The sequence below is a fragment of the Lepidochelys kempii genome, chromosome 17 (assembly GCF_965140285.1).
Source record: "Lepidochelys kempii isolate rLepKem1 chromosome 17, rLepKem1.hap1, whole genome shotgun sequence".
In the NCBI taxonomy this organism is placed as follows: Eukaryota; Metazoa; Chordata; order Testudines; family Cheloniidae; genus Lepidochelys; species Lepidochelys kempii.
In genome coordinates, this window is record NC_136396.1 from 18275071 (window position 1) to 18295578 (window position 20508).

At 42.5% G+C, this 20508-nt stretch overlaps 1 protein-coding gene across 3 annotated transcripts in view; it reads left to right on the forward strand.

The window, feature by feature from the left end:
• The window catches only part of COL26A1 (collagen type XXVI alpha 1 chain), a 221080-nt gene extending 201406 nt beyond the window's left edge, over positions 1–19674 (forward strand). For 2 of the 3 annotated variants that reach the window (XM_073315529.2, XM_073315530.2), the window contains exons 10-14: positions 460–522; positions 6776–6820; positions 8786–8830; positions 9998–10082; positions 14226–19674. In XM_073315529.2, coding sequence (XP_073171630.1) covers positions 460–522; positions 6776–6820; positions 8786–8830; positions 9998–10082; positions 14226–14392 — 405 coding nt within the window. In that variant the 3' untranslated portion in view covers positions 14393–19674. The remainder of the gene's footprint in view (positions 1–459; positions 523–6775; positions 6821–8785; positions 8831–9997; positions 10083–14225) is intronic. The other variant, XM_073315531.2, reaches the window with a different exon arrangement.
• Positions 19675–20508: the final 834 nt, after the last annotated feature.

Sequence of the window (20508 nt, forward strand, 5' to 3'; positions counted from 1 at the left end):
GTATCTGTGTGGTCAGTGATCGCTGACTGTCCCTGCCTTGAACCTTGTGAAGTCATTTACACCTGTGCAAAGAGTGTGCAAAATGCTGCTATCTGATGCTTCCTATGTGACCTTGGGCAAGTCACTTATATTCTCTGTGCCTTAGTTTCCCATCCTTACAATAGGAATAATAGCACTGCCCTGCCTCACAGGGGTGTTATGAGGATAAGTGCATTAAAGTTGCTATGATGATATGGGCCACAGAAGTACCTTATAAGATAGATAGACAAAGTCACATCTTACACTCACGTCACCCAGGTAAGTGACTACACAGGCTCTCAGGCCGCAGAGAATCTAGCCCAGCATCTTTAACAATAACAGGTGGTTACGCAAGATGTTCACTGGAGACTTTGTTTAGTTTCCATTATGTATTTTTTGAATGGAACGGTAATTTCCTCTTATTCTGCATCTGCCCTCTAGGGTGTACCGGGCTCTCCAGGGCAGCCTGGGCCTAAAGGTTCCAAAGGAGATCGAGGAGAAAGAGTAAGTTAAAACTTTATCACATGTAAAGATTCACAACCAGTTCTGGGCCAGCTCCTCAGATGGGGGAAATCAACATAGGTCCATTGAAGTCAGTGGACCATCTCTGATTAGGTGAACATAAGTTTGGAATATTATGCAAGAATCTCGAAGGGAGATCATTGCACAGGCACAGGGGACATTTTGTTTTCACAGGGTATAAGTTACCTCTGAAAGTTTCAGAGTAGTGAACACTAGATCCATAAAAAGAAAAGGAGGACTTGTGGCACCTTAGAGACTAACCAATTTATTTGAGCATGAGCTTTCGTGAGCTACAGCTCACTTCATCAGATGTTTACCGTGGAAACTGCAGCAGACTTTATATACACACAGAATCATGAAACAATACCTCCTCCCACCCCACTGTCCTGCTGGTAATAGCTTATCTAAAGTGATCAACAGGTGGGCCATTTCCAGCACAAATCCAGGTTTTCTCACCCTCCACCCCCCCACACAAATTCACTCTCCTGCTGGTGCTAGCCCATCCAAAGTGACAACTCTTTACATAATCAAGTCGGGCTATTTCCTGCATAGATCAAGGTTTTCTCACATCCCCCCCACCCCCATACACACACAAACTCACTCTCCTGCTGGTAATAGCTCATCTAAACTGACCATTCTCCAGGTTTAAATCCAAGTTAAACCAGAACATCTGGGGGGGGGGGGGGTAGGAAAAAACAAGAGGAAACAGGCTACCTTGCATAATGACTTAGCCACTCCCAGTCTCTATTTAAGCCTAAATTAATAGTATCCAATTTGCAAATGAATTCCAATTCAGCAGTTTCTCGCTGGAGTCTGGATTTGAAGTTTTTTTGTTTTAAGATAGCGACCTTCATGTCTGTGATTGCGTGACCAGAGAGATTGAAGTGTTCTCCGACTGGTTTATGAATGTTATAATTCTTGACATCTGATTTGTGTCCATTTATTCTTTTACGTAGAGACTGTCCAGTTTGACCAATGTACATGGCAGAGGGGCATTGCTGGCACATGATGGCATAGATCACATTGGTGGATGTGCAGGTGAACGAGCCTCTGATAGTGTGGCTGATGTTATTAGGCCCTGTGATGGTGTCCCCTGAATAGATATGTGGGCACAATTGGCAACGGGCTTTGTTGCAAGGATAAGTTCCTGGGTTAGTGGTTCTGTTGTGTGGTATGTGGTTGTTGGTGAGTATTTGCTTCAGGTTGCGGGGCTGTCTGTAGGCAAGGACTGGCCTGTCTCCCAAGACTTGTGAGAGTGTTGGGTCATCCTTTAGGATAGGTTGTAGATCCTTAATAATGCGTTGGAGGGGTTTTAGTTGGGGGCTGAAGGTGACGGCTAGTGGTGTTCTGTTATTTTCTTTGTTAGGCCTGTCCTGTAGTAGGTAACTTCTGGGAACTCTTCTGGCTCTATCAATCTGTTTCTTTACTTCTGCAGGTGGGTATTGTAGTTGTAAGAAAGCTTGACAGAGATCTTGTAGGTGTTTGTCTCTGTCTGAGGGGTTGGAGCAAATGCGGTTGTATCGCAGAGCTTGGCTGTAGACGATGGATCGTGTGGTGTGGTCAGGGTGAAAGCTGGAGGCATGCAGGTAGGAATAGCGGTCAGTAGGTTTACGGTATAGGGTGGTGTTTATGTGGCCATTGTTTATTAGCACTGTAGTGTCCAGGAAGTGGATCTCTTGTGTGGACTGGACCAGGCTGAGGTTGGTGGTGGGATGGAAATTGTTGAAATCATGGTGGAATTCCTCAAGGGCTTCTTTTCCATGGGTCCAGATGATGAAGATGTCATCAATATAGCGCAAGTAGAGTAGGGGCTTTAGGGGACGAGAGCTGAGGAAGCGTTGTTCTAAATCAGCCATAAAAATGTTGGCATACTGTGGGGCCATGCGGGTACCCATAGCAGTGCCGCTGATCTGAAGGTATACATTGTCCCCAAATGTGAAATAGTTATGGGTAAGGACAAAGTCACAAAGTTCAGCCACCAGGTTAGCCGTGACATTATCGGGGATAGTGTTCTTGACGGCTTGTAGTCCATCTTTGTGTGGAATGTTGGTGTAGAGGGCTTCTACATCCATAGTAGCCAGGATGGTGTTATCAGGAAGATCACCGATGGATTGAAGTTTCCTCAGGAAGTCAGTGGTGTCTCGAAGGTAGCTGGGAGTGCTGGTAGCGTAGGGCCTGAGGAGGGAGTCTACATAGCCAGACAATCCTGCTGTCAGGGTGCCAATGCCTGAGATGATGGGGCGCCCAGGATTTCCAGATTTATGGATCTTGGGTAGTAGATAGAATATCCCAGGTCGGGGTTCCAGGGGGATCCATAATGCCTATGGGAACAGATTTTACTATAAGCACTTTAGTACCTAGCGTTTTAGAGGGTTTAGCTCAGTTATGTTGCAACTGGAAAAGAAGGGCAAAGCATGTTAGAGAGAATAAGAACTATTCTGAAACAGCCATTTTTCAGGGTCAAATAATGTTCTTAAAATGTTTGCTTTTACTTCAAATTTTGTCATGTTATCGCTATTCTTGCTTATTTTGTCAAGGACTTAGACGTGTTAGTGCCCAAAATACAGCAAGAGGAGCTTGCTGAGTGTTTCCAAGCTGGCCAAGATTAGGAAATACCAAAAAAAACCCCCCTGAAAACCTCATGCGAGGGCCTCTTCTCACCAGGTTACCAGCCCAGTGTCCAGGCAGATTAAAGAGGTTCAGAGCAATATTTGAACTTTTGGTTGCTTCCACTATCCCAGTCCTCCAAAACTCTTCAGGACTGCCCATCACTTACCGTGCCAGACTATGGCCTGTGGACCACTGATGGCTTGTGGAGACCCTTCTAAGAGGGTCTGTAGAATGAAATCTTTTAAGAACTTAGCATTGGGGGAATTGGATTGATGAGAGAGACACAAAGTGGAGCAACAGAATGAAAAAGTTACCATTGATGGCGTTTGCAGCATGTTTTGGAAAGGAAAGACGGCTGCATAAAAGTTTTAGTGCTAAATTTCCAGTAGGTGCACAGAGCAGGAGTCAGGTGGCTGCAGCCCAAATGTATTGCCTTTCTTTAAAGAGGAATTACCTGCATATAGACTTAGGTGGAGGTGGAGCTCACTACCTGCAAATCAGGTGAACAAATCATCTGCATTTGCCAATTTCTCTCCCATCTTCCCCCTTCTGTTTGCTTTTTCAGTCTGAAGGGCAGAACAGTGTCTGTGGGGGCTTAGAAAGGCAAATGCCAAATGCAGTTTGATTAGTTTCAGATGAGCTTGGAGACTCTCCAAGCCCATGAGCATAACTAGTGACAGGCTTAACCTGCATCGCTCCAGATTTTACATCAGGGCAACAACAACAATTCAAACTAGATTGTACAATACACACACTGAAAGCAAATAAGACACAGAGGTTGCTGATAAATGTAGTGGTCTTTTGTACCTTTCTACCAAATACTGCTTATCTCTATTAGATGTTTATTTCAGTTTTCAGTGAAGGCCACTGTTATTTGTAGTTACATGCGGAGCTTTCTTCGTACATTTGATTAAAGCCCCTTTTTTTAATAGGTGGCTTAATTCCGTAGTTTACACCATTGCTAAATATTACAGATTAGAGCTGGCTGAAATTTTTTCACTGGAACAGCTGAGTTGAAACTGAAATATTTGACATGAAGATGTCTATTTTGATTAAGTTCGATGGGAAAACATCTAAAAGATTTTTATACTCATTTTATTTTGAAAATATCAAATGTCTTTTTGTTTCATTTCATTTTGACTATTTATATATAATATAACAACATTTCAACATTAGGAAAAAAACTGTTTAGTTTTGATAAATAGAAATTGTTTAATTTTCATTCTATAATTAGTTTGAAATGTCTACTTTTTGTTTTGTTTTGGAATTTCCTGTGGAATGGGAACTCCATTTTCCAGCCAGCTCTATTATAGATGAATGGCAAAGCAATAATTAAAGTTTTCATTGGCAGAAGAAAATAACATTTCTATATAGAATGGTGTGTATGACATGGTATTGAGAAAGTAAATAGGAAAGTGTTTATCCTTTCACACAGCACAAGAGCTAGGGATTACCCGATGAAATTAATAGGTAGCAGGTTTAAAACAAACAAAAGAACTATTCCTTCACATAATGCACAGTCAATCTGTGCAACTTGGTGCCATGGGATGTAGTGAAGGCTAGAAGTACAATTGGGTTCAAAACAGAATTAGATAACTTCATGGAGAATAGGGCTATCAATACCTATTAGCCAAGATGGTCAGGGATGCAATCCTATGCTCCAGGTGTTCCTAAACCTCCAACTACTAGAAGCTGGGCCTGTATGAATGGGGCTGGATCACTCAAAATCACCCTGTTCTGTTCATTCCCTCTGAAGCATCTGGCACTGGCCAGTCAGAAGACAGGACACTGGGCTAGATGGACCATTGGTCTGAACCAGTATGGCCATTCTTATAGTCTTACCTTTTTGTTCACCCATATAAATGCTCTTTCCAAGTCAATGAAAAATCATTCTAGACATTGTGCAGGCTTTTTTATACAGATAATATCTGCTGGCTTATGGTCATGAAATCCCTGGCCACCCACGCTGCTTTTATCATCAGTCTGTAGGGGGAAGTGCATGCTGCACCTTTGAATTAGTGTTGGCATCACAAGGACAAAGTGCAGAGACTATGTAAGCTGATGAAGGCCAGAGCAGAACAACAGGAAGGGGCTATCTTACTATCCATATTTGAGGATAAACAAGAGTCTTGATTCATAGATTCCAAGGCCAGGAGGGACCATTGTGATCATCTAGTCCGACCTCCTCTATAACACAGGCCGTACAACTTCCCCAACATAATGACCAGAGCAGAACTGTTAGAAGCATCCAATTTCAATTTAAAAATGGTCAACAATGGAAAATCCACAGTGACCTTTGGTAAATTGTTCCAACGATGTACCTCCTGCCACTTTAGTTCAGTGAATTGCTGCTTGCTTATACTTTTGCATGGGCCTGATTCACCCAATGCAGGATCTAAGCAACTCATATTCTTTTGGTGGGGAGAGTTGGGCCTTATTATATTTTTTCCTTCTCATCAGTATATAGTTCTGCCAGCAGTGGTCACCAAGCATTGCACAGGTCTCTCTAATGCAGTGTTTTTGATATAGTATCTTGTTCCAAATTGGTTCTTCATATAAAACCAGTGAAGAAAAGGTTGGAAAAAATTATATGTATATATATATGAAAAGGTAGCATTTCTTCTCTGGCAAATGCAAAATCCTACATCCAGCTGGAAGGTTCGAAGCAGCAAAAAAAAAAGAAGGGGGGGATGTGGAAGGGGTGGATATAGCAGGTCAGAAAATGGAAATTATATTCTTCAGAATATTTAGAATGAAATGAGTTTTTCAGTTCGTTTGAAATGTTTCCGATTTTCTTGAAAAAATAATTTTGAGCCAACTTGAAATCAATCTAAATTTTACAAAAATTCACGGTAGGGGTCCACCCCTCTTTTCCAGGGGGGGAAAAAGAGGGCAAAGGGAGGAAAAGGCAGTAGAGGAAAGGAAACAAAACAAAACAAAAAATGGCCATTTTGATTCTATTTGATTTGAATCAAAGCAAATATTTTTCAAATAGGTTTGAAACTGTTGTTTTGAATCGTTTCACCCAAAACCGCCCCAGAAAATTTAGAATATGAAAATTATGAAAAAAAATTGTATAATTCAAAAAGCCATTTTTCATCAAAAAAATCTATGTAGAGAAATTTTGTCGTTCTAGTTGTGGATAAGAGGGTGAGCATGTGTGCAGAAGGAGACTAGATGGGTATGTGATGAAGTTTTAAGGGAAAATCATAATTAGATATTGCAGAGTCTTTTGTTCAATGGCGAAGGCTGAGCAGTCTTAGCCTATCCATTATACTAGATGGAAGAATGTTGTATTTGGGGGAAAAACTCTAGGGCCAAATTTCTCCCCGCTTTAATGTAGTTGACTTCTCTAAAGTTCAAGAGGATGCAAATCCATTTTACAAAGCTCATCCTGAGATCCTGAACCAAACTTCCCCAAATGTTGCAAGGATTCAGAACTAGTGTTTGAGAGCTATTGCCCATTTTGCTGCCTGCTTGAATGCTGAAAGCTAGAACATTAAGGGAAAAGAACTTCCATGCTGTCTCATGCCTTTATTTGTTAAGCCATTTTAATTCCATTGGTTAAATTACATTTTGTTCTCATCAAATGGAAAAAAAATGACACTTGCTTTATTTCCAACAGGGGCAAGCAGGTCTGTCTGGAGAGAGGGGCAATAAGGGACTGCCTGTAAGTGTTGTATGTGTGCGTGAGAGACAGACACACACACACACACACACACGGGGTGTGTATGTCATGTCCAGCACCTTAACTACCACCTGGCTGGACTATGAGTGATATTACAAGTTCTTTCTGGATGCTAATACAACATCCAGGTCAGGAGACAGCATCTCAGAGATCTGTGCAAATGAAACACTGCATTTCAGTGCTACACTTTATATTCAAGTGCACAAAGCAGTAGAAAATACCTGGTACCTGCCCTGGGGTTGAGGAGCGGGACTGCACGATCTCATAGGCCTTCTCCATCTCTTTGATGGGTCTAGGAGTGGGCCTAGTAGTCTAGCAAAGAGAGCCTGTTAAGAAGAGGAGTGCTCCAACCAACCCTAGTTCTACCCTCAGGAGTGAGAAATTAGTAGCAAAAGATTTGTGCAGAAGATAGATCTGACATACCATACCTCTGCTTTACCCCAATGAGGCCAGATTTTCTCTCGCGTCTATACTTATCTGTATTGTGATAGTGCCTAGTGGACCCAGTCACGGATCACAACTCTGTTGTGTTAAGTGCTGTACAAACAGTCTCTTTGTTCTGTCTCTGCTGCAAAGTGCTTTACAGTCTTACCAGGCTGGCTTCTGCTAACATTCTGCTGGCATGAAGAGGGTTGAGAGGCGCTGTGGCAAGGTGGATGAAACCTTCCTATTGCCAGGGGAGGGGGCACAAGTGGGCAGCAATGATCCTGAAGGAGTTGTTGCCAATGAAGCAGGAAGGACATGCTAATTCAGCACAGCCCCACAGGAGCTGCCTCCTACCAGGCCTCCTGTTGACAGAACTATAAAGCTGCCTCGCACGTTGGAACCCTGGACAGACCATCTGCCCTGTGGCTAAGCCATCGAAATTCCACCAGCAAGCCTGAACTCTCCAAACCTCCTTTCTCTGTGAGGCTGGGCTGGAAATCTCCTGAGAACAGGCTTTCTCCCACTAGATCTGGGACTACCAGCTTCTGGCCAGGCTGGGAATCCTCTGGAGCGTCATCTCTCAAGCTAAGTCAGCATTTACATGTGCAGTTCTGATGAAAATGAAAAATATTAGGGAGAAGTGAGTGAATCCAACAAAAAGTTGAATTCCGTTTGAGTGGAAATGTTGGGGGGGGGGGCGAAGGGGAGGAAGGTAAGAGGGCTCTTGTTTTGCCTGACATGGGTCTCTTCCCAACTCTGTCATCTTGCTCAGCTTGAAATGTCTCTGCAATGCCTAGTGTTGCTGAGGAGCCAAGTTCTCATCCCAGCCACCTTACTCAGCAGTTTGTGGACCTTTCCATTGCTCTTTATTTAGCTTGTGGTTTACTCTGTGTATGCCATCTGCTGCTTGGGAAATGCAGACACTTCCTGATTAGATGAGTGGGCAGCAGGGGAAGGAATGTCAGACAAACTGTCACAATACATTTTTACTGAAGAAAGATCCCTAGTTAATGAGCTCTTGTAGAGAGGTTGTGGGTGATGTGGCTAATTAATGGGACCTCTTGTGTAGTGGATATGAATTTTTCTGGAAAAATAAACATAGAGGCAAAGTGTGCATGTTTGGGGGTGGTTATAGTTAACTCCATACTGGTTTTAACGTAAAGCGTTGCTTACGGGGAAAGCCTCACAGTACACACGTGGTTTTGGTCAAGGTCCCTGGCCGCAGCAATCGGACAATGGTTCATTGCAATGCAAACATCATATAGCTCAGGTCACTGTGGGCCAAGTTCAGCTGTGGTGTAATGTAAATAGGTAGACACTTCTGCTGGCTTTGCCAGGGGCAGGGGAGGAGCTGTTACAACTTATGTCAGAGCTGAATTTGGCCCTGTCTGAAAGAACAGATGACATGCATTGTGATTTCAATTTGCTTTCTGCTGATGGGGCTTTATTGAGGGAGGGGATTTGAATGATTTTGGTGGCAAATCTCCTAATTTACATGGAAATGTGTTTGTCTCATCTTAGGGTGAACCAGGCAAGAAGGGTGAAGAAGGAGATAAAGGGGCTGATGTAAGAAAACACTTTTTTACTGCTACCTGGATTTTCTATTGGTGAAAAGATGGTATGGTCCCAAGGGGAGAAAACACTGTCCTCGTTCTGTGTGCAGGACTCCCAGTAATGTAAATGGAGGAGTGCGGGGATTGCAAAGATAAAAGAGCAGACGATGGAGGTGGCATTAACCTCTGATTCAAATATCCATGGGCACTGGCATCGTCAAAATCTGGATCCAAATGTTTTTGGCTTGATCAGTGTCTGATTGCCATACAATTATCAATGGATATATATCCTTACAGCACCCCTGTGAGATTGGGCAGCGCTATTATCCCCATTTTACAGATGGGGAACTCTGGCCCAGGGCAGATTCAGAGACTTGCCCAAGGTGACAAGGAAGGCAGTGGCTGAGCTGGGAATCTTTTGTCATTGTCCAGTGCCTTATCAACTAGACCATCCTTTCTACCTATCTCATCCCACATCTAGTAGAATATGGCCCCCTGACAAGGTCTGATTTTGTTTTTTCAACAGCATGCTCCTGCTTGCCTGCTGATCCCTTACTTTACCATTAAATAATCAAGAGTAAGATATTTGGGACCCAACCAAGAAAGAGACAACTCTCTTCCCCAAACCCACGCTACTACTCAGATAATTTCACAAAATGGCAAGGAAAGGGGTTCTTGCGACATTTTTCAGTTTGGTGGTACAATGTCAGGGCAGGGAAAGCCAGGCCAGAACAAATGTCAGATCTGCTTAGCAAGGAATATTTGAATTGTAAAGTAAATAGTGCAGTGGACTGTGGAAATGGGCACAAGCCACATAGTTTGAATCCAAGCCTCACAGTTTGACAATGTTCAGATTTGCATGGCTGTTGGTTTGGCCCATTATCGAAACAGGAGCCAGCTGAAAATTTTGGATCTGGCTCTAAACCTCTTCAGTATTTTAGAGACGCCAGAATTTGGGTTTATAATTGAGGCTTTTTGCCTCATTGCTTTCCTTTGGCTGTTTTTGAGACTTCTCCCTGTTCTCCACAGATTTGCAACCTGGTTTTGTTTTGTGAAATCATTAGCAGTTTCAGGGGCTACATTAGCACTGTAGTCTTGGAGGATTGCATTATAAACTTGAAACCTCTGTATATGTCTGCAGCATAGGTACATTATTTATTTTGTTTTTTCCTTCTTGCAGGGAGAAGGAGTTCAACAACTTCGAGAAGCCCTGAAGATTTTAGCTGAGAGGGTGTTAATTCTAGAGCATATGATAGGAATTCATGGTGAGTGTGTCTCAGCCTGTGACTAAACTTTGTTTTTCTAGAGAAGTTAGATGTCACTCTGTTCCCACACTATCTAACAGCTCTAGAATTGGCTAGTTCTAGACTCCTAGAATATGACTTTTCTTTTCACCTGCTCTCTCAATGAGCGGCTGGCTTCTAGGGCTCAGTGTAGTTCAGCTCAGTAGCTGGTTAGCTCAGGATTTTAAAAGTAGGTGCCTAAAGTTAGGATCCTAAATCCATAATGAGGTGTTCAAAGTGGCTGAGTTTTACACTTTGAGCACCTGCAGCTTGGGCTTCAATGGAGTTTCTCGGTCTTCACCCTAGTGCACAATACGCCCCACCGACACATTGGTATTATAATCCGTAGTACAGAGCCAGCTCAGCAGCAGACCAAGCCATGTTGTGTTCTGCATCACGTAACCGCTACAAAAATGTTCTCATTGCAGAGTCTTTGGTCCGGATACTCAGCTACTATCAATCACCACAGTCCCCTGACTTCAGTGGAGCTGTGTTCACTTACATCAGCTGAGGATCTGGCCTTTTTAGTATTCGTCATGTCTGACGGACCCTAGAAGGGGCCAGGCCTCACTCTGAAAGGGAGTGCAAGCCAGCTAGCCCGCAAGTCCATAATCCAGGCAGCTCCCCTGATTAAAATTCAGAGAACACTGATTTTTGGAAACATGAGACTCTTAGTGAAGGACTCAATATTTTGAGTGATTCAGTTGGAGCCATTTCCCTCCCCACCACTGCCACAGGCCTTTCATCAGAGGGAAGGGGGTTTTCTGCTTCTCACACATCCGAGTTTTCTCTGCTGCTGATGCAACAAAGAGAAATCACGTGGTTTGGGGCAGGAACTCCAATGCATTGACAGATGCATAGCTTGCTCTGCATAATTTTTTTCCTTCAGAAATAGTCGGAGCAAGGGGAAAATGTTTTGGATCTGTTCACAATTATGTTCTCTCTGTGCCTTTGAGACGTTGATTGGGGCTTTTGGCACCAACATGCATGCTTCTTGGCCAAACACCATTTACTGCTGCTGGCACCCTTGTCCTCGCCTCATCCATAAAGCAAGGACTGCTTTGCCCTCTTTCAAATCTCTCTGCAAGATCCACTCCCATGGGGACATCTTTGTGAAACTGGCAACAGATAACAGCCCCTGGGGACTTCTGATAGTTATATGGCTTCTGTGAAATTTTCAAATGTACCCAAAGTGACTTAGGTACTTAGAGCATGTGTCTTATTGAAAAATCAATGAAACTCAGGCTGCTAAATCCCTGTCACATTCAAAAATAGGACTTAGGCACTTTTGGCAATTTAACCCGTGAATGTATTAATTTGCTTTGTCCTCCCCACCCCCAATCCTCCTGACTTGTTCCTCACACTTTGTGCATCTTGTCTTAGATTGTAAACTCTTCTGGGCAGGGACTGTTTTTCACCCTGTGTTTGAATAGCACAATCACGGCCCTGTAATTAGAGCCTCTAGGTGCAACCATAATACAAATAACTAAGAAACGGGGGAGGAGGAACACAGTGTTCAAGCACCAGGGACAAGCAAGAGATTATGCAGGAGGAAATCCACTGTATAGCTGTTCATGCTCTTCCTGGGGCCATACAAAGTCAAGAAGGTAGCCAGAAAACGTAGGGCTTTATATAGGCCTGTTGTTCTCTCAACATAATAAGATTTAAATTAATTTGATACACAACTGCCTTAAAGTTGAGGACATAAAGATGTTCTAAGACAATCTGACAGCAGGAATAGTTACCCGCCCTCCCAGCTGTTCAGCACCCTGGGAACTGTACTTGATAGTTCAGTGAGAGAAGGAATTTGCAAAATATTTACAGCACGGCTAGAACATGAATGAGCACTTGACAACCTCAGCATTACCAGTGATAGCGTCAACTCCTGACTTGCATAGGCCTGCACTAGCAAAATCTAGCATGCTTTGTACGGCCAGTTTCCTTTCGAAGAATACTCAGGCAGTCTAAAGCTCCAAGCACTTTGCATTGGGTGTGATTCTCCAGTGCCCTTTACCTTGTGTATCCATTTATACTAGCATAAAGGGGAAAGGCAGGATTTTAACACCCACTTGGCCTTGGTGTAAATGACTTGAAGGTGCAGGGCAATGGAAAACTGGGCACAGTGAGTTGAGTGAACTGATTCACTTTTTGGCTTGGTCTACTACACACAGATTTTATAGCAGTGTAATAGTGTTGGTTAAGGGGTGATTTACCAATATAGGACTTGTATTTATATTTAATTTCCAAACTTTGCCTCAATCTCTATATTTATGTACAATTTAAAAACATAAATACATCACAAAATCGACCCTGCGTCATTTAAAGGCTGACACCCCCTGCCTCCCCCAAGACAACTCAATGGGAAAGGCCTCCACAAATAGGCTCTGGCATGCAGCCTGTCCGATCAGAGAGGGGAAAGCAAGGTCTAGAGTTGAGTGCCACTCACAGAGGAGGCCCTGCTCCCAGACATTTAGATTAATTAGCTCGAGCACCTCCATTAATCTCAACTGCTGGGAGACAGTTAAGGTTTGTAGGACCTAGAGTAATGTAGGCTGTAGAGATTAAGACCAATAACGTAAATTGCACCTAAAAATGGACTGGAAGCCAGATCTGGTTATTTGCCATTCATGCTGCAATACAAAGCTTTGTGATACAGTGACAAAGGGAGTTAATTCATCTTAAATTTCCCCAACTAACTAACCTATTTTTATAAATAATTGGTATTACAGACCCTTCTTGTCCACTCTTTAAGGCCAAAGAGAAGGTTGAATGCTGGAAGCTGCTTAGGGTCAAATCCAGTGTCTTTCATTAAACTAGTACACCCACAGAGTGCAAAGAAAGAGCTGTTTGCATGCAGTGGTTCTATTGTAGTGAAATTGATTTTTATTGAGCGGAGACAGCCCCCCAAGCTGTGAGGCCACCCACAATTTTAATCAGCTGGCGCTAAGGATCCGACCCTGCTCCCGCTGTGGGCACTGAGATTTTTGCCATTGACATCAGTGCAGGAGACCCAAGCCGAAATGCCAATTACATGCTATCATTGTCAGACAAAGTGCCAGAATCCACGTGGTTTTGGAAACCAGAACCACCACCCAAGCAACAAAGCAAAACATACCAACACAAACTTTTCCCCACGCAACAGGCTGGAAGCTTGAGATAATTGGAGCGTATTGACCAGCCCTACAGAACAGAACAGCAGGACCCAAGAAAAGCCCAGTTTTGGCAATGCTTATTTCCAGCTAGCGCAGCACCAATCCCTATGCACTGGGGTACTCGCTTGAATTAGAAATACTGCTTGATGTGAGCTGGAGGTCTGGGTAGGAAGGCTGGGCTCTTGGCAGGGAAACAAACAAGTGTCCATTACTGAGGGCAAAAGGAAAAGAAACAGGGGCATTAACATTGGAGAGTCAGCATTACGGGTTTCTGTGTCTAAGCACTTGAAAAGGACTTTGGCCATAGACCAAATGTACAATTAGCGTTATGGGGCAGGATCATTGTAGAAAGGCTCCTCACCATAAGAGGAAGCATGGCCTGATGTCTAAGGTGCTGGGATTTATTGCCAGCAGTAGCTAATTAGCTGTGTGAGCTGCGGTAAGTCACATCACTGCTCTGTGCCTTGGTTTCCCCATCTCTAACATGTGTAGAATGATACTTAGTAACTCCTCAGAAGTGTTGAGTCTTCATCTTTGCTCAATGAGTGTTTAAATGACCCTTGGCACTTCTATAACTGCTGACAACTAAGGACCACAAGGTATTGCTGTTATGTTAATCGTGTTGATTATGGAGCTGCCGAAGGATCAGCTGAGAACAAACCCCACTGTGCTAGGTGCTGTACAAACAGAGTAGTAGGCAGTCCCTTCCCCAAAGAGCTTACAATCTACAATGAAACAGGGGACAGGGTATGATACACAAGCAGAGTGAGCAATGGGATAGTGGCAAAGATCACATTAGTTCCTTTTTTTGTTTTGGGAAGTGAGGCATTAGATAGGAGTGCACCAGCTAAATGGAAAGAAAAGCGAAGGGAGAGGGGACATTGAAGGGAAGGAGAGAAGTGTAAGAAGGGCAGGGACTTTGTTTCCTCCATAATAGGAGAGTAAGCTCTCCCTTGGCTTTATCTCCTTTCAGATTCTTTATCTTCCATGGAGCCGGGCTCAGGGCAGGAAGTGATCCTAGGCTCCTCCCTACGAACGAGCATCAAGATCAAACGCGGTGGTCGTGAGCAGCGGCACCAGCCCTATCAGTTCCTCTCTTCGCTGCTGGAGGACAGCGAAGCCAAAAGGAAAAGCAACTGAATGAAACAGGAGCATTTGTGCATTCTAAAGCCCATTCGCTGATTAAAGATACAGTATCCTAGTGCTTAATCACAGTGTGCAGAAGGAAGTGGGTAGGAGGCTGCAGGGTTAGCAGTAGGGTTTCCTTGCCTAGACGCTGCTAAACCATTACTGCAGGGAATGTCTTGAATTGCTCTTCATAAAAATATTTGAGCTACAGTTCTCTTCCCCCCCGCCCCACTTCAGAATACACCAAATGGCAGGTATTCTTAAAAGCTATCCCTGGAAATGGCCCTCTTCAAGGGGTTTGATCCTCCCCCTCAAAAATTATTTGTTTAAAAGACTGCACAGTTTGCTCAGACATCATTCAGTTCTACCTTAGCTCAAAGCAAAAGCCCTGAGCAACATTATACTATTTTGATGGCATCTGGTTATTTTTAAACATGTTTTTTGTGTTCACACTATAATTTCCAGTTGAAGATACCCCTTTCAGTACTCCACTAAAGCCATGGAAATGTTTCTTTTTAAAGAGTAGATTGAAAAATTAAGAACTAATCACTTATTTGACAAATTTCATCTCTCTCTGTGGAGTATCTTTCAACAGATCATGATTTGTCTCAGAGGTGTTGGCTATTCACAACAAATTTGTATTTGGCAAATTTCATTTACTCTTGGGCTTTCTGATTGAAATTTTAAATCAGGGATTTGAGCTGTGTTGATTGATTGTGTGAATGGTGTCATATAGACCTTGTGGTATTCCTTCTGTTCCCTGATTGCATGAACAGCTTACTATCAAGGTTTCTGGTATAAATAATTACAGAATGTAAAATTTGCTTTTTGTGCATATTCAAGATCAACATTCTTGTTGCAAACATTCATAGGAAGCAAGATAAAATTGTATAAAGTTTGCATAAAATGAACACAAAATAAGTATAAACACAGCCAGGAAAAATTCATTTCTTATTCGGAACAAATCTGCACTGAAAATGTTTTGCAGTATTTACCCAGCTTTAGATTGTAAGCCGGAACTATTGATATATAGTTTTCTTTATATTGTGGGTATTTTTAAAAGTATCCATCATCTCCTACTAGTTTGAATCTGGAGGTGGTGTGTTGGCAAAACACAGTAGAAGGATTAGACTCTTGCCAGTGGTTTGTCTTCGAACATTTTGCTACAAGATAACATCATTTTGCAATAGCTCCTGTTATTGGGGAAACAGACTTCCACTGTTAAGAGGCTGAACAGAAATTTCACAAACAAATTGGACAAGTTAATGTTACTCATGTAGACAATTAAATTACTTTTTTTAATAGCAGGAGTGAATGACCAAGGCAACTGATAATAGGTTACAGAATCTTTCACTGTGGGTTCTAGCCCACGAAAGCTTATGCCCAAATAAATTTGTTAGGCTCTAAGGTGCTACAAGGACTCCTCATTGTTTTCACTGTTCAGTCACTGGTTCAAATCCTCTCCAAGGCACTAGTGAACACATGTTGTTGTGTCTGTTATTTGGTGGCTTAAGTAAATTCACAGCATCACTCAGGCTCATTCCTAGTGCAAAATGTATCTACATCAAAAAGCCACCATTGAAATTCATTAGCACCTTTGTTGGCAACCTCAACAGAGAGACCAAGGCCTGAATGGCCCGTGGAGACAGAAGTACCCTCTTACTGCTAAAGGTGGTCCTCCTAGGTCAGCATGGAGGCAGGTGGAATGCTGAAAACTGGAATCTTGCACTGCCAGTGGATGTAGTCTGTGCCTAGAATAAGGGGTTCAGGCTCTGGTGTGAGAGATTTATGTATGTACATGTGCACACATACTCTCTGTCTACAGCGATACTGATAACTATATCAAAACATCCATATCAGGCCTCTAGACAGCATTGTATCACCAGCCACAAATAGTTTAAAACTCACCCCAAGTGAATGGATTTACATCCTTAAACTACCACCATTTTGCAAAGAATAGGTGACGGGGGAAGCTGATGACATAACAAAAAGCAACATCTTGAGCTGATAATGTGGTCTTCCCAGAGAAATCTCCCCGTGCTGTACAGTTAAACAATATGAACAGCCACTGAAGGACCAAAAGCTGCAGTAAATTTATTTCCTTAACATACTTTTGAATTTTGGTACTGACTAGGAAATTGTGAACAACAGTTAGGGCTACATTCCATAGTCAAGGGGTATAGTTAGATCCTTGCTTGGATCCATTTAAGGTAGTGATTGGGCAAGTCAAATCAGCCCAAAATGTGGAGGCAAAGCAAAATACGATCAGATGCTAATCCCCATAAGCCATCAGAGACTTCAAAGAACTTTAAACTCAGTGCAACACTTTAGGAGATGCAACCATAAAAAGCAGATGTTTGGCTCCTGTGCAGCTGTGTACATTGCATTCTGGGTTAGTTGTAGCTTTGATGTGATACAGGTAAACAGGGAGCAATAACCCAGCCTGGAGCAAATAAAAGGGTTTGTCAATATCAGTAAGGCATTGATGAGAGAAATGGTCACACCCTGGTGTGACTTCTAGGACAATAAAATAAGGCCTTCAGAGGAGATGTTAGTTGCAAGCCCACGGCTACATCCAGTGACTATGTGTATATACACAATTCTGAATGAGATCAGTATCTTTTAGAAATAGTTGGCAGCCATCTCTCAGTCTAAATACAAACAAATGCAAAGAGCACAACTCTACCAAGACATCTGGTAGACAAACATCAAAAGCCCTGTGACCATTTTCTTCCATTCACTAACTGAGGTGGAATGGAGTTGTATAAAGGGAATTTAGACCACGAAGTCTTGTTGAGGGGCAGCTGTTTTATAACACAGCCATGCCATATTTGCACTAGTTTTGTTCTTGGACTGGTCTGTTTCCTTTTAGGAAAAACTCGTTGACTACAACAGGCTTTGATAAGTCAGCCACTGGTTAGAAATTTACAAGAGGTGCCTGGTTACTTCTGTTGATAGATAATCTGGGGTCCTATCCTGTACCGCTTACCAGGCAGAGTGCTAACTAATTACTCTCAGGTCTAGTGAGTGTTCAGGAAATTGTTTCTTAAGACATAATGAGAAATCACCGTTTGATCAAAAGATTTATGCTGGTGTGAGCTGCATTTCATCTGATCAGTAGGGAAGAGTTTTCCCATAGCAGGACCCAGTGGCAAAGCCAAACAACCCTCCTACCTGATATTTAAAAAGGGAAATACCAATATTCCGTTTTGATGATCCCATGGATGTAATTTGGGAAGGGGGAGAGAAGTTAGGCAGTGTGGGTCCAATTAGTAGTTCCCTGAGATTTTGGAGTCCCCCAAATGAGTTAAAGGGGACAGTTTTTGTTCCCACAACTTAGTATTTGGGAATTAAAAAACAATTGCATTAGCTTGATGAGTAATCTCTTTAGTTGATTCGCATTTGACTAGTGAACTGGGTTTTAATTAAATTATTTAGAACAACGTAGTGGTAAAATGAAAAAGTTAATTGAAATGGTTTGCAATTAATCCTCGCAGATAGATTGTCAGAAGGCAGGTTTAGGTTCAGATTGCAACACCATTTTAATTACCAACTTTCACAGATTTCTATGAAGACCTGTGTAATTCTTTGCTCCCAAGACTCCTTGTTTTGCTTAGCTACATCTATCTATTAATGTGGTACTGTATCTTTAATCTGGGTAACGATAGGACCATATAGTGTGGACATTGTCACTGGACTAGGGTTTAATTCCTCACTAATAAGTCAATTAGACCACAGTGTGGTGCAGTCTTAGTTAAAAAAAAAAAAGTTATAAAGGTGACCATAACCTCATATGTTGACATGAATGATATTTGTGACTAAAATAAACCACTCCAACCACATTTTCCCTCTTAGGCAGGATACTAAGATTCATTTTAGCCTGGGCATATGCATTTTACCATCTCTGTGTAATTTAGGGGGTGGTCATATTTCATTTGCGTGCTAATTTAGAAATATACTTTAATTGAAATGTTAGTGCTTTATCTTACATACATACTGTGCACTACCATAGTGTGTTCTTTTGCCTTTGTTAAGATTTCTTTGGGATTTTTAAAGTACTTCTCTGACCTCCCATACTTTTCAACTTGGATTGGTTCTGGTAGTAGAAAAAAAAATGTTCCCTGCCTTGTGCTACCCAGAAGCCATGGCTGCATATTGCACAGTATAATACGTTATCATTTATGCACCCCAACTTTCACTAGTGCTCTGGTACCCTCCTGGGAAATAGAGAATGCTTCACTCCAGAGTATCCAATACACATTTATTCTAAAGACTTGACAGCAATGCAGGAAAACAGGAATAAGCTAGAGATAAGGGTCATATCCTGCTTCCACTGATGTCCACAGAGCTCTTGCCATTGACTTTAATGGGAGCAAGAATAGGCCACATGTTCAAATCCAGATCTTCAGTTAGTGTAAACTGGGACAGGCCCAGTGATGTCAGTGAAACTATGACTATTTACACTAGATCTGGCTCACAAACTTTGGCACTGAACCAAAATCCCAGATCCAATCTATAGAATAAACGTTGTTAAAGTAGAAACCCATCAACTACACCTATGACTTCAGGAAGGCAGACAGACAAACTAATTCTGGGATTACATGAAGGTAGGTTCTCAAGTGACTAATTGGAAATCCCTTCTAGTCCACAATTATGACCTCTGTATTATTCAAGATTACATTGCATTCTGCTCCAGCACTGGGGTGGGGGGAAGGAGGGGTTAAACTACTTATTCTGAAATCAAGCGAATCAAAGGTGCTATAAATGTCCATGAAACACATTCCCAATCATAGAAGAAAACATGAACTTTTTTCACGTTATTTTACACAGTACTTTTTTATTTATAGCCGTGTGTTGTGTGTGTGCAAGGGGGCCTAGTTTTTCTAATTGTAATAAGTTCTACAATCATTTGATCTTTTATAGTGAAGTCACATACTGTATCTTGTGATTGTGGGTAATTTTTAACAGAACAACAACAAATGAACTCATTTCTGACAGGCTCCAACGTTTGTCATCAGACTTCACTAAAGGAAAAAATAGAAAAACCCCAACCTGTTAGCTCCAGATCTTGCATGGTTACTTCTCTGTTTTCATATTGCCATATTATTGTTCATGGTATCTATTTCTCTTTATTGGCGATAGGGTTTGTTACTGTATAGGGAATGTTTTGTATTCAGCATTTTTTTTTGTTTTTGTTTTTTTAAACAGAGCAGAGTGGGAACAATATTCAAGAACCCACAAATACCGAAGACCTTTCATGTAATGCACTGAGAAATAAACATACTGTAAGTGAACATGGCATGTCGTAGCCTGTATTTCGAGGTCTTTGGCTGATTCAGGCAGATTCTCTTCCCAAAGGCTTAAATCTCTCTTTCTTGCCACTTTCACTTTCTTTCACTGCCTTTCGTAGTATCGTACAAGGTTGTAAGAACCTCTGTCTCCTTGTAACAGGGACATGAATGAGGGACTCAGCCCAGTTCTTAGTTTCCTGACTGAGATCAAGATGACAAATTTACAGATTCCACGTGTCACCTTTAGTAGCAGAATCACAGTGTGGTGTTCATGGAGGCCCTTGGTAACTGAAGGCAGGTTGGAGTGATTTCATTGCCTCGGGTGGAGTTAACCCCCGCCCCCCCTCCCGGATGATGCTAAATCATCCTGGTCAGATACAACATCCCTGGGGCTTATACAAATAAAGTTGGAGAGCAAATGTTCTGTCTCTGGAAGGGAGCAGATTACGCCCACTATCGCGGCTATTGCAAAGAGAAAAATCGTCCTTCCCCGCCCCGCCTCTCTCCATTTGCAGCTCTGCTCTCTCGTGTACTTCTCCTGCCAAGTCATTCACACAGACAGCACCCAATTCACACATGCGTAAACCTGACTGGCCCAAATCCTGTACTGCACTAGGTATACAAAGCAGCCCTCACCCCGCACAGCCAGCCGCAAGAGGCACCCTGGTGTAGCGGAATCCTCCAGTGGTGTTCAGGTGACACAGCTCTTCCTACACCTCTTGCCCTCCCTGCTGATGAAATACAGGCTGTGGCCAAGGGAGGCCACACAAACCCCACTGCTTCCTGGCTGCTGTATCAGCCTGTTGGAGACCTTGTGCCCAGCTGACACTGGGGTTT